The sequence below is a fragment of the Poecilia reticulata genome, chromosome 20 (genome assembly GCF_904066995.2).
Source record: "Poecilia reticulata chromosome 20, P_reticulata-male-v2, whole genome shotgun sequence".
NCBI lineage: Eukaryota > Metazoa > Chordata > Actinopteri > Cyprinodontiformes > Poeciliidae > Poecilia > Poecilia reticulata.
In genome coordinates, this window is record NC_088849.1 from 18,424,080 (window position 1) to 18,438,926 (window position 14,847).

Consider the following 14,847-nt stretch of genomic DNA (forward strand, 5'->3'; position numbering starts at 1 on the left):
AGAGTCCTTGGCGTTGCGTACACTGAATGAAGTTGTGAAGTCCATTACAAATTTATGCCGTTTCATTCATTTCACAGACAGCTGCCTCTTTTCCTTTCTCCCGTCCTTATGCTCAGCTTGACTTGGCTTTATCGGGACATATGAGAACCCGGAGGCAATCATGCGCACACACGCTCAGGTACATCGCTGATGACTGAAAGATTCAAACGAGACATCTACTGCAGACTTCTGAACGGAGACTCTTCATCTGCATATCAGAACCACGCTGCTTCTTACAAAACACAAGCCTTCGTTATGGAGGCTGTGCAGGGTGCAACAAAACAGACAATGATGAGGACGAAAAACAAGGAAAACAACTCGATAGGAAAAAAGGAAAAAGGAAAAGAGAATGAGACACAGCATAGCCAATTAAACTTTAACTAGGAACTCTGTGAGAGTTGGAAACAACCCACAATGCTTGATCTAATATCACCTCATATGTATTTTTCACCAGCTGAGTGAACACTTGCCTTTGCTGTGGCTGATTTACCGTTTTCCATACCACAGCTTTCCAAGACTAGAACACACACACACGCACACACACACACACACACTGGGCCACACACTATAAATCAACAACCCAACATTGTTTCACCTTGAATGTTGTGGATCGATTTGAAATGATTTCTCCACAGCTCTGTGCAACCGGCCTCAGGCTGTACTCCCAGTCTGTAGCATCCATTATTATATGGCACCATAATAACTTTTATTATTCCATAATGGGAAGATTGTTCTATAATTCTCCAAGGTTGCTTGAGTATATCGACCGGGCCCTTCCAGCTGCCAGGTATTTACTCTTCTCATTTTCCTGCACAGCTGGAGAGCGACTGTTTTATTTACAACATTTAATAATTTCTCTGTGTGTTTACTTGTTTAAAACGCCGATCTTCAATAGCATTAGAACCACCAAAGCAATATGTAACTACTGATCTGTGAATTACAGAGTTAAAACTGCAGTGTTTCAAACTCTTAAAGCTGTAATATGTAACTTTTATAGACAATATGTTTTTTTTAAAACATATTGTGAGTGAGTCATGCTCGTGTACTCACAGTGCTAATTAATCAGCTCTGCTCAGGAAATATCAGAAATTGCCAGAACCGATCAGAAACAAAAAGAAAATGATTAGTGATTATCATAAATTGATCATCATGTATCATGAAATGTCAGAAAATATTCTGAACTATTAAGAAATTCAGCTTACTTGGCCTCTGATTCATGCCGTGGTCAGAAAGTCTTGATTTGAGTTGGGAGGGGGCCTGAAATGCTTTCAGTTTTATGTTAGTTTCATAAATAAGGTTATGAGGTTAAATGCAGTCCAAGTTTAGCTAGAGACATTCAGATATCAAAAAAGGAGTAAAAGTAGACTCGGTGTTGAAAAATGCCCTCTTCTCTGTCATTTAGTTGTCTTAGTGTGGGCATGAAACAAAATAACTTTTGACCAATCTGCAAACAGAGAACATGTGGAAACTTAAGAGTCTTTCCTGTGTTCTTTTAGTAGCTTCTAACTCGTGCCTTTAAGTGTCCTCTGCTGTGCTGCAAGGTTACACGCCTACCGTAGGTGAATTCTGCTGTAATAAGGTGATAGCTGGAGGGAAAAAACTGTGTTCACTTAACGGTTGAGTTTGCAGCAAGTTTAGCATAATACACTGTTTTTAATTATGTTTGTGCATTTGACAGAGGCTTAATGCAAAGTAACATACAAATGAGGACATAGCAATGCAGTGATTTAACTAATTTATAAATCCCTCTATTATAATCCATGTGGAATATGGAGGTTTAGTCACCAATAATTGCAACAAGTTCCCTACAGAAGGTTTTTTTTTTATGCAATCAGGGAATCTTTTTTATGCTTATGTTTTAAAATTATTTGTATTTTTCTCAGCAAATCACTTTACTTACAATGTACTTTCCTTCAATTCCTTTTCAGTGGATTAGTTAATTTAAAAGTAGCGCATTTACTGATTATGACGTAAAAAACCATTAGGAGGAGCCCATTTTGGTTTGGTTTCCTTCATGCATGTCAGGAATAAAATATAGTCATTGGCAGTATCCAATCTTTCCTAAATCCTTACGGATTTGTAGTTGAAGGGAAGCGAGTGTGACTTTCTGCACATAAAAGCTCACAGTCAGAGAGTCTGCACTTCCTCTGACCTCAGCCTGCTCCGTCTCTCTCTGCTGGCCAGACCACCAGAAGCTATTTTTTACCACTCATCTGTCATGTAAAATGCCAGCGGGGGTAATCTATGCCAGGTTATCTATAAAGTCAACTTATCATTTTAATTAGTGTGCTAGAGAGGGCGACTCTGGAAAATAACGACACAGATCTGCAGGAATGATCCGTCTCTGCCAGCTAGGAGCTACTCTGAGACGAAGCGCAGGAGGAAAATGTCTGCCTGAATGAATGGATAGCCAAAAGCTTAACTAGCTGTTACAGACACTAAACACCCGATGAAAGACAACACAAACATTTCGCAGTCGCTTGAATTAATGTGAAAAATGTAACACCACGAGCCGTCCAGTGGGCCGGAAGAGAGAGCAAGACGCACAGCAAAATTATTTTTGCAGATCAAAGACTTGCATCTCAACAGAGCATTTCAGTGATTCCGTGGAAGTGGGCTCTGATTGGAATTCCTGTTGCGCAAAAGGCGAGCCCACTCTGTCATGTGTGTGTTTGTTTATGTGCTGCTAATTGCGGCCGAGAGCAGATCAGGCGAGGCTTATAGCTCTGACAAACAGTGACGCCGAGACCTCTGAGGCCCCTAACCTCTCACATCAGTGGTCACTGAGAAGGACCACTTCATATGACCAGCTGAACTCTGCTCTAACATCCTGCTTCTTTAGAAATCCATAAAAAAAAAAAAAAGTTTTAACTTAGAGTTATCTCAAAGCTAAGAGAGGAGCCATAATGAAAATAGATTTACTTTAAGTCCGGTTGGAACCATTTGACACAAAGTGCGTCGCATAATTCACCTAACTAAAGTCTAAATGGAGCAAACTGAGTAACATGGAGGACTTTCGGAGGAATTCCAGAAAGGAAGTGGACTCAGCTTTGTAACAACAAACAGATCCATGTAAAGTTTACATCATAGTTTGAGTGATGCCTGCCATCACTTAATCAAACAAAATAAACCAATTTTATCTGCAAGCACATATTTATATTTCTATACTTGTAGACATTTCTTGCAAGGTCTTACTTTTATTAATTACCATCAACATAACTTGCATTTTGTAATAAAACCCTACACCACATCCTCTTTAAATTCAAGGATTATGTTTAAAGATATGCAAAAGAAATTATCTGGTCTTCAACAGGCTTCTAGAATTACTTAAATCCATTCAAAAGTTTACAAAAAACTACATCAGATGTTATGCTGTCATTATGTGTTAAACAGAGGTGAAGCCAATAGGAAAAAACTGTGAAAACTAAGTGCACCTCATGAACCACCTTAGGAAGAAAACACATTGGAGGGCTAATTTTATACATGACAATTCTTTTCCCCCAAAGAAACCAAAAATTTATGCAACACAGAAAGAAATGTTACAACCACAGACAAAATACTGCAGCCACAAGAAATAGAAGCACAAGAGAAAGTGCCAAAACTAGCAAAAACAACAGCAAGTATGAAATGCTGCAAACTTTCCCCACAGAATGGAGGTGCTCCAGACCACTAGGGGGAGTCGACCACCAAATCAAATTATATAGTACCAGACCTTCAGAAAAGGAGGGATGTCACAATTTAAATAAAGTGATGTCCAGAAACATGCCTTCTTTTACACCATCATAGAACATCAGCGTATTTATGTCAGAATTGTTACATATTCAAAACTGCAGAATTAATAGATCTATGTGGGACTTTGCTAAATCCAATTTAATACCTATTGATCAGACTTAGGACTTTTTATGAGCATGCAGATCTATGGGTAAAGTTTAAGATGCAGATTGGAACCTACCCTAAATATTTTCCATTCATGAATAATCTTCTTTAAGATGGAATGATGGAATTCAAATTGTTTGGTGATGACATTATAACTCTACCCAGATGGATGGCCAGTTGCCTCTTTATGGCCAATGCTGTTAAGTCTTTTCTGATTTTATAGAGGTGGGTTACATTAACTGATGATAATTTCTATTTCTTACATATATTTGTTATATGAAGCTTTTGCACTGTTTTTGTGTAGTAAACAAGAAACAAATTCCACAAAACAGAGCGGAAACTTTTTTTCTTTTTGTAAAATTGAGATCGCACAAAAAACCTTATCAGAATGCTTTTTAAATCATTCAAAGTGACCCTTTTAGTGCTATTTGACGTTGCCAGGTAAACAAGGGAAAGTGAGCTTCCGATCCCTGGCTTAAAGAATCCAACCTTGGCTTTGTCGAGCTGTGCCTGAGCCTGTCGCTCTGCCTCTCTGCGCGCTGCCTCCTTATCCTCCTCAAGGGAAACATCGGAGTCTGATGGACGGCTGGTGTAAGAGTCGGCCGAACCCTGTGGAAACACAAACAGCGGCACCTCAGCAACAACTACAACTGAACAAAGATGAACTCACAGCTTGGGAACAATAGAAGTATTTTTGAAAACCTTGGAGGTTTTAATTAATCCACTGCAGAAAAAAAAATCACATTAAAAGTTATCATCTACACACCCATCTGTTTGCCTGTTAAGTATCTGCTTAAGATATCTGCTATAATAGCAATATTAATTTCGAATACCAGTGTAAATTTTCATATCTGTGTATTCTTAACTGCAAGTATGAACAATTTGGTATTTGTTTTAATAATGCCATGGAAATGCAGTGCTTTTACACTTCCAATACCCAATTTAAACATCCTGAAATAAAATACACTAATGCATTATTGTAAAATAGTGGCAGTATTTTTAAATTTAAAAAAGGTAATAAAAAAAAAAAAAGCAGCAATAGCTGACGATACACATTTTAAGACCTGGTATTAAAAACCTTAACTAGACTTTCTGAGCGATAATATTGAAATAATTGAAGAATTTAAGACTCCTAGACCTAAATCCAAAAGAAAATCCATAAAGTGAGCAGAAGAGAGGAGCATCTGATCGAATTTGTGACTCAAAGATCCATCTCACTGTATGCTCTAAACAGGGGTGAAAGTAGTTTTAAGTTCTTGGGGGTACTATGACAAAAAAAATAAAAAATAAATATATATATATATATATATATATATATATATATACATACATACATAGCTTATTTGTGTGCTTTAGAGTTTCTGTGCTGATGAATTTTTTTGCGAAGCAATAAAAGCTGGGTAGCTCTTTAATTGTTACAAAATAAAGCTGTATTTCCTTCAGCCCACTGGCTGCAATGTTGACACCTTGAGATGCCATGAGACCTAAATCCTGAACATCATGGCATGGAGTGCATCCCAGTTTTCCATGTCTGGCATATAACCATTCATTTTAGCTTTTAAACTGGTTCTATTGATCCTGTGTCCAGACAGAGATAATCAGTAGCCCAGCATCATGACCTGTTTGTTCTGAAGATCCTGCAGCTTCCACTTCTCTTCCTAACATGGTGCCTCCTCACCCTGACTCTCATACTGACAGGAGGAACCACAGAGCTGTTAGGTTAAAAGCTCATCTTCTGAAGTTGGGATATTTTTCCAACAGATTCCAGAGGAATCACCTCAAACCAGATGTTGGACTGGATTTTATTTCACTGTCATTTGAGTGGAGTGGAGCTATAAAGGTTGAAAAAGGTTATCATTTTGGAGAAAGTCTCATCAACATCAATATTTCCACTAAATAAGAGGCAAAAAAAAATAGTTTGATAAAGGAAAAACTTCTCAGACTCTGAGCCCGACAGCACCAAACTATTTTTTTAATTAGACAATTAATTTAATTTCACATAATTATCGCGGTAGAAGCCATTTGTTTGTTAGATACTTAATGTTTACCGTGTTTGATGTTTGTTGCGATTGAAGTATACTCACAAAGAACGAGGTAATTAGTTCAAGTTTGTCGTTTATTGAACGTTCAGAAACTACAGCGGCTGTGATGCACCAAGACAAAGGTAAACAAAAGCAAAACAACCTGAACAGGTGATCAACTCTAAACCACTCGCACCTTTTTACTTTCCGTCTCTCTCTGTTATTTAAGCACACCCGTTGCCATGGCAACCGCCTGCGCTACACAAGCCGACCAGAGATTACGTTAAAAACACTCACTCCGTTACGATACTAGGTTTGCAGGCTTGATATTTATTTTGCGATTATTAATAAGCCTTCCTGGACACAGCTGTAGTTGATTAGTTCATTTTAAACTCCTGCTCTGCTAGTTATTTTGGTAATGGAACCGAAACGCACAGAATTGTGCAACACCTTGTTGAAACAATAATTACTGAGATCATTATTGCTGTTGGGTCATTAATTTGAACACGTTTTATTGATTTTTGTTGTTGTTCTTTAATAAAGTTACGAACGTTTTAAGCGAGTCAGAGGAGGAAGTGCGGGTCTCAGCGTCCTGGCGACGTTCAGTTTGTCACCTAATGCCGAGATCGACTCAAAACCTTCCGCGATCGACATATTGCACCCCTGCGTAAAGCACAAACGGTTCAGAAACAATATGAAATGAGAAAAAAGCTATTTATTAACTGATTAAGTCGTGTTTTAGATTGTTCTTGAAAAACTAATCACTCACGGCTGCACAGTGAACCCATTCATTTTATTTTACAGCAGACTGCTGCTCCCCTCTCTTGCAGATACTGCGTACCCCAGCTAAATCTTTTAGGGGTACGCAGTACCCTGCCGTATCCCCTTACTTTCACCCCTGGCTCTAACATTGTAAAATTTTATGGTACACAATTCATTGTCTTATTGACAAAAAAGGGTTCTTCAAAAAAAAAAATTCACAACCTTCCTGCACTGGTGATTTCTTTCTTGAAGGGAGATTTGTTTCCCTCCAATAAATTACATTTATTCAAATCAACAGCTGTGTGTTTCTAAACATTCTTGTGTGAGATTACGCTTCTGCACTAGATTATTAATTTATTTCAAGGTTTGTGTAAACACTTAAATATGAATGGAATCGTCCTAATAATGTGGCACAGAGCTTCCGTTTGTGAATGAGGAACACCCCTTCATTTTTCTAAGACAGTCATCAAGTACCGCGAATAAAAGCAGCTCGTCTTTCATCCAGCGGAGTCGGTGCACCTTTTATCCTTACCTGCACGCTCCTGTGGCAGCCACTCACACAAGGTCTTTCATTCATCTCACTGCACCATTACACTCTGCTGTCTGAGTTAAAAATAGCCTCCCCTCAATCTGTGCATGATTAGAATTACCAAACCAAGATCATACCACTTCATCCTCTCTTCTTGCACCATCTGACTTATGCAAAGGAGACAACCCAGGAGGTGCTGTTGTTCTAGACAGAACAAGGTGGGTCATATTCACGCCCTCCATCTTACGCAAAACCCTGCTGCTCATCAATCATCTGAATGTCTTTCATGTTCCCCACTTTGCTACAGAGAAGAGATAAATAAAAAACAAACAGATCCAGTCTTACTAATCAGATTTGATTAGAAAAGCAATGAGCGGCAGTTTAACACCTGCTCAAGGTTACGATGCCACACTCAAGTGAAATGAAATTTACTGCTTGCGAGGTATGTTTGGTTGCGAAAGATGCAGGTGAGCGCACCTGGCCTCCCTCGAGTGTCACCTTTAAATAAGAGACGTGATCATGAGCAGCCGTCCCAGTGGGTCGCATGGAGGTGATCTGGAGCTCTGCCCAGAATCTGACAGCCATAACTGATACCAACACACAACTTCTCATCGTCACAACACCGCCACGCTGAACCCCAACACTTCGCGCTGGCGATGGATGCACGGGGAAAGCACAGACTCCACGAATTACACACGAATGCATGCACAGAAGCAACTTTCACAACATAAACGGTAGAAAATCCTCCTTACGCAGGCATCGGAGCTCTTGACTCGACCTCCTTTGGCTCGTTTCAGCAAGCGGATCCAGGTGGCCTTCATGAGCCACACTGGTCATTCAGTGTCCTGAGCCACTGCCCCCCCCTGCTGCTACTACAACTAAACCAAACTGCACCGCTGAGGTGTCCTTTGCACCAGCTTTGCAGCAGCTGTCACTGCTTTGGCTACAGGTACATTCAACACTGTGGCTACATCGGCAGCTGGTTCCTCTTACGCCGGGGCTGCGAATGCTGCTTTCATCCCCGGATAAATAAATAGCTTCAGAGTCGGAGCTCCTTGTTCTGCTGCAGCTCCAGTTGGCTCTGCTGTCGTCTGGAGAGCCAAAGCTCCAACTACCCCTGCTGCTGCTGCCGCCGCTGTCGCTGTTGGCAAAGATGGGGAATCCGCTGGAGCTCGCTGCCCCGCGCATAATCTCAGCAGCTCTCTCCCCCTCGTCTGCCTCAGACTCCTTGGTGGAGGGAGAGCTCGGCGTGCCGCTGCAGGTGCTGAGGCTGACTCCCAGAGTGAGTCAGGTGGCAGCGATGCTCCTCATCCCCTCCATCAAGCTTCCCCGTCCTGCTGCGTCGCTGGCGCCTCGCACTACTCCGCGAGCGACGCTTGACGGTTCATCTGCGAGAGTCCCGGTGTGGCTGCATGTGACCGACTCTCCCGCCGATGATAATGAAGCTGCTGCCACTGCTGGTGCAAGCTCTCCCTTTCTCACGCTGTGACTTGGCTTGTCAGAGTGTCTCTTCCCGACTCCTTCTTACAAGCTCCGCTGTGCCATTTCAGCATTTCTTCTTTCTCTACCTCAACCCTTTTCCTCCATCACCTCTCTTCTTCTTTTTTTTTCCCCCTCACACAGTCAGTCCATCTGCTCCTCGTGTCTCTGCAGCAATCATTTCTAGAAACTGCATGTTCTGTATGAATGGTGGTCATGAGTCAACAGTGCATACATTTGAGTTTCTTTTGCACTAATAGATATAGAATGTCCTTTGTTGCATGTCCAATGTCAGTCTTGCAAAAGTATTGACACTCCTTTATGGTTTTAATGTTAAAACAACAAACTTCAATGTATTTTATTGTGATTTCAGGAGCATAGATATGGAGTGGAAGAAAAATAAAACTTTTTTTAACATAAACACCCGAGGACACCAATAAACACCAAAAGATTATTCCTTGTTGCTCTGGCTGCATGTTTAGTGTCGTTTTCTCTCCAGAAAGTTCATTTCTGCCTTGGTCTCGAGACTTTATCTGCCACTAAATGGTTTTCTCCCAGCACTACGTCGCATTTAAGCTTAATTGATCTTCCAGTTACTTTTGACCAGCTTCCCAGACTCTGCTGAAGAAAAGCATCCCCCAGAATTATCCTGCCACTGCCATGTTTTAGTGTGAGTAATATTGTTTATTTTCTTCTAGCTGTCACTTTTAGGCGAGAAAGTTTCCTTTTGTTCTCTTATGAGCAGAGTACCTTATTCCACATTTTCTATAATTTGGCAGTACTTTCCTTCTTTCTCTTAACAATTGTTTTCTTTAGTTTGCCTCTTGCCTGCATCTCTGATTAGTGTCCTGCCAGTTTGGGCGGACGGCCATTTCTTGGAAGGTTTGACGTTCTTCCATGCTCCCTTTTTTTCCCAGATGATGGACGGAACAGAGCTCTCAGATATGTTCAAACCTTGACAAATTGTATAAAATGATTTGAACTTTTCCATAAGTTTGTCCTTTGTCTGCTGTGCTGCTTTGCTGTCAGGATGCTGTTTGCTCTCTAAGGAAAATCCACTGAGGCCTTCACACAACAGCTGTGTTTATACTGAGCTTCAATTACACTTAAGTGGACTCTACTGATTAAATATAAGTTTTAATGTGACAATAAAACGTGACTCTGTGTTGCTCCATCACATAAAAAATGACGACATCTGAAAAAGTTCATGTTGTACTTGGTACCAGAATTCTGGTTTGCATACCAGGATTTTGGTGTGCAAACCAGAATCCTGGGACTTATTGGATTCTGGTTTGCACACATAATTACTTTAACGTCGCAGGCTAATTAATCTAAAAGTCATATTTCTGGGTTATGGGAGGAAGTCTGAGTGCCGAGAATATGTACAGAGAGAAAGATCTCCAACTTGGATTTAAACCCAGGATCTTCATGCTACAAGGCAACAATGCAACCAAATGTGCCAACCTCTTGTATATGAAATTATAACTTTAATTTACTCCGTTATGAAATAAAATTACTTTCCCTGAAAATCTTTGTCTCAAACAAAGTAAAAACAAATCTTAACATTTTTAGGAACAGTCTTTTCTAACTGCTGACATGAAAACTTTGTTGTGATTTTGACATCGATCGGTTGCACCAAAGCAAAGATTTGACATAGTTTTACGATGATGCTGTAAAACTAAGGAAAGATTGTGACAGGCCGGATGCCGCAAAAGTTTCACATATTTGTGTAAATTAAGACTAAATTACATTATTAAGTAACCTGAGTGCAGCTCATTTGATTACACAACTTATTGTTTAATCAAAAGCTCTCTTATCCTACAAGAGAGCCTTCATGTAAGAAGAGATCAGGACAGGAGAATGAATAAGTGAAAACTACATCTGACAGGCAGTTGTTTCACACATAAAAACACAAAATATTTGGCAATACTGCAGAAACATTTGTCAAAATATTCTGAAGAAACCTAATGTTTCTGTCTTAATCATTGCTGCTCATTAAAATAAGTAAAGATTTTTCATTTTAGTATAAATGTTGTCCTCATCAATAAATGTAACATGTGTGATTATAGCTTCTTTAGACTAAACAAGCTAATGAAGAAGGAAATTATATCAATTAAATGTGGGTAAATACGTTTTTTTTTTTTTCTAAAGGTGAGCTGGTATGGACGGAAAATGATGACAGTCTAATATCTTAAAGAAGTTACATTAAAGTCACAATGACTACTTGAGTAAATCATGTCTGCAAGAAATCTTGTAGCATCAGCTCTACGCAACAATGTCGGCGTCAAAGAACTCCACAAGCCAACGCTTCTGTCCGAATGTCGCACATGTTTTGATGTGCCGTGTTGACACTTGCCACCGCTGCTCTCAGGGCAGGACGCAGATGCTCCGGACCAGAGAGGAGGGCGTTAACGCCGTCTGTGAAGGCTGCACTCTGCTGGCAGCTCTGACAAAAACACACAGCGACAGAAAGGACCCGGGGCGACCCGACACTACAGGCCTCCTGACCCGATGCTGTGCTGACCCCGACAGCATAGCGTCACTCCCACAAAACCCGCTAATAACGATACGGCAGTGGTATGATGACATTTAGGTCTTCTTCAGGCCGAGAGACAATCGGAGCTCTGTTTGAAGCAGCTGGTATCGAGAAACCTCCATAAAACTGATTCTCGGAAAACTCGAATTAATTCTGCTAATGAAGGGTTCTTGCTGCCACTTCTTCAGCGTTGCATAACCAGGAAAAAAAATCTCTACAGTCTTTGCATTCGGGAAAAACATCTCCTTGAAATGAGTTAAAACGGGTTTAGAAATCTGTCCTTCTAAGAAGTTATATCAGGGAATCTCATGACATTCATCTAATGCTGTAATTAGGTTGATATTTGTTATTCTGGGTAAAATTTAACTGAATGCTTTTAGATAATGTACCATGAAATTTACGGCCAAACTAATTATCTTATCGTCTGCTAAAATGTTACAGTTTTGGCTTGTTTAGATACAAAAAAATATGTGGCCAAAAAGAGATGATAACCAATGATTTTCTTGATTCTTTGCTTCACTGCGCAAACATTTTTCTATTAACTTAAACTTGGAAAACTATATAAACTTCAGCCCTTGATGAAAAGCAGCAATATCCTGATTCTTTCTGACATGGTGATTATTTTGTCCTTTTCATAATCTAATACTTTTGCAGTTTTAGTTCTTTTCCAAGCACGCATCAGTTTGTTTTCACCTTGTCAGATATTTTATGTCAATTTGAAAACTTTCTGACTTGCTATTTTCTGTGATAAAACCATATTTTAGTACAAGTAAATGTAATTAACTGACTCCAATGAATGCTACGCCAGGGCAGTTTTGGTTTCATCAAGTCATAACTTGCCCTGGTAAAAATGAGGATTTGAACCAGAATCCGTGGAAACAGTTTAACCCAAACGCCGCATGGCAATTTATAAAATAAAGACAAGGAAGTAAAGAGAGCAGTCGATTGGAGACGCAACAAACCAGCACCTTACCCAGAGATTTAAAAGCTCTCTGTGTTTAAACCAGTCTGGTGAATGAAGGCTTGTTGTAAAAACTTTAAATCAAAACACTAAAGTGATGGAGGCATTAATATAGACATTTTACTTTATTCCCTGGCTCTGACAAGAATTATTAGCAATAACTAGTCAACTTAAAAGTTCAAAAACAACAGTCATACTGACCATGATAAATCAACTATTAGTTGCCATCTCCTTTAAACCAAAGGTTGCAACCGTTTCATGACGCTCGCAGACAAACTGTTTCAACAGTCCAACATATGGGGGAGGAGAAATCTGTTCGCTTTACATATTTACATATAAAGCTCACCCACGTTTCCTATCAAGATGATGGTTGTAGTAGAACTTCTCACTCCATCTACAAAATGATCAATTCTGAGATTACCACAGGGGATATTTCAGACAGTGCTGTTAAAGCATGCTGCAGCTTTAATGATAAATAGAAGAGTACATCCAGCTTTGAAGTCCTGATTTAGACGTGTGGACTTTAAAATGAGTTAGATTTTATTTTGGTTTTATTTAAAACTTGATATATCTCTAAACTTTGCATTGATGTGTGAGATTGGAACATTTTTATGACTGTTTTATCTTTAGAAATCATCAGCATATTTCCCTACAACTAGAAATGAACAGATTAATATGGATATAGGAACAGAATGTTTTTTTAACAAATGTGAACTAGAGGAAGTAAATGATGAACTCACAATGTACTGGGGCAAAATGGAGATACGATTTTTACTCCAAAAACACAAGTTCAGAAATTCATATTTAAATTGTATTTGTATATTGTATTCTTTTTTAAATAATTTATTCTGTGAGGGAACTGATGGTTTCTGAATAACAAAATATATTTCTCTAAAGCATCTGTCATGTGGTTAGGAACTACAACAAGGACTCTCTTCTTGAATGAACCCAGAGTGGGTGCTGGGTTGTACCAGACTATTAAAAATGTTCTATCCACCCAAGGAGGTTTTAGGTAACGATCCTGGAGTCTCCACTGTTAATCACGGTTCATTAAGCAGAGGTCGGCTCTCCAGGACCACCAGCGACCCCTACATGGAGCGACTGCATGGTGATGACTACATTAGAACATACAAATCACAGCTGTAATAGCGAGAGTGGAGGAAAAGGTCCTGAGTCAGCTTGTGCAGCCTCCTCTATCTGACATAATCACTTACTGTGGCTGAAGCAGCTACAGCAGCACACCCCTTCATTGCCTGAAAGCTCCCATATTCACATTAAGTCACTTTTATCATGGCTTTATAGAAGTCCACTAAAAAAAAAATTGCAGTCGCGCAGAAAAGTTCAGGTTGTTTCCGTGTGTGGTCCATTATTCAACCTTACATACTTGACTCTAAGCTGCACTCTCAATAATGCCATTTGTCATTTAAGTATCCCTCCATTACCTTCCTTTTTCCTGTTATTTGATTTCACCTTTTTCCATTCCCGTCTCTTTTATTCTCTCCTCTGTCTTTCTCTCTCTCTCCCTCTCTCTGCTACTTCCATCCCAGTATTCCCAGTAGCTTTGACGTTCTTGACTCACTGGTTTTGCGCAAGCAGAGGAAGATGGTTACGCATTTAGCCACTGACGTATTTTCCTCAAATCCCACTTGATGCCCTCTGTTTACTGCCGTGAGCTCAGCCAGAGCCGTTTGATTTAGTTCTGCGACAAGATTGATCAAAATTCCCCGTAGATTTGATCTGTATGATGATAGAAGCAGCAAAGGTGAGTGGTGATATATAGAAAAAGATTCATAATTTAACTGTATTTTTACAGAGTTCACACCAGAAAGTGAAACCCTTCCTCTAGCAAGAATCGAGTGCTTGAAAGCAATAAGAACCATAAGAGGTGAAGATATATAAATAATTTATATCTCATCTGTAAATAGTTTTCTAGATTGTCAGTGGTTAGGATACAGTAATATTTGTAGTTATTTTTATTTAAAATGTAAAACTCAGTGAAAAAAATGAATGAAAGTGCAATCATTTCAAAATAGCAATATTAAAAAAAATTCATATTTTATACCTTTTTGACTGTATTGATATTTTCTATTGCATTTGTGAAACTGAAACTTCATTAAACCAGTTTTAAGCATCAAAACAATTAATCCTAATGAGTAAAGATGTTATACAAAACTTGAAATATTTCATAAAAGACAACTTTTCTGTACTTAGTCCATATTATTCTTTTTATCTCTTTTCCTAGCTCATATAAAATAACACACAGTTGCATCTGTTGAGTTTATGATATGAAGCACATGCAAAAGTAATGGATGGTCCTTACATTCATATATTGTCAAATCTAGTAAAGCTATTCCTTGCTTCTCTTTTATCTGTCATTACTATGTAACACAAAAAAATTATAATAATCAGCAACAAAATTTGGTTATTTCCCAAATAAATGTGAAAAAGTTCTGTTTGTGTGCCAAGTTTGAGTCTCCTGTTCGATTTGACCTTTCGGCAATTAAAAAATCTATTTTAGATCCAGGAATCACTATTTCACTATTTCATCCACTCCTGCTTTCTACTTTTCACCATACCCTATCTGATACCTGGAAATGAAGTATGGTATCACATCCAAGTACTAAACCTTTGCATATCAGTTTAA

The 14,847-nt window shown here is 39.2% G+C and overlaps 1 protein-coding gene across 8 annotated transcripts in view; it reads right to left on the reverse strand.

Moving 5' to 3' along the window:
* Positions 1–14,847, reverse strand: part of cacnb2a (calcium channel, voltage-dependent, beta 2a) — a 71,224-nt gene that overhangs the window by 18,067 nt on the left and 38,310 nt on the right. For 6 of the 8 annotated variants that reach the window (XM_008396703.3, XM_008396706.3, XM_008396707.3 and 3 more), the window contains one exon: positions 4,405–4,524. In XM_008396703.3, coding sequence (XP_008394925.2) covers positions 4,405–4,524 — 120 coding nt within the window. Of the gene's footprint in view, positions 1–4,404; positions 4,525–7,979; positions 8,859–14,847 lie in introns of those variants that run through there. The other 2 variants (XM_008396705.3, XM_008396710.3) reach the window with 2 other exon arrangements.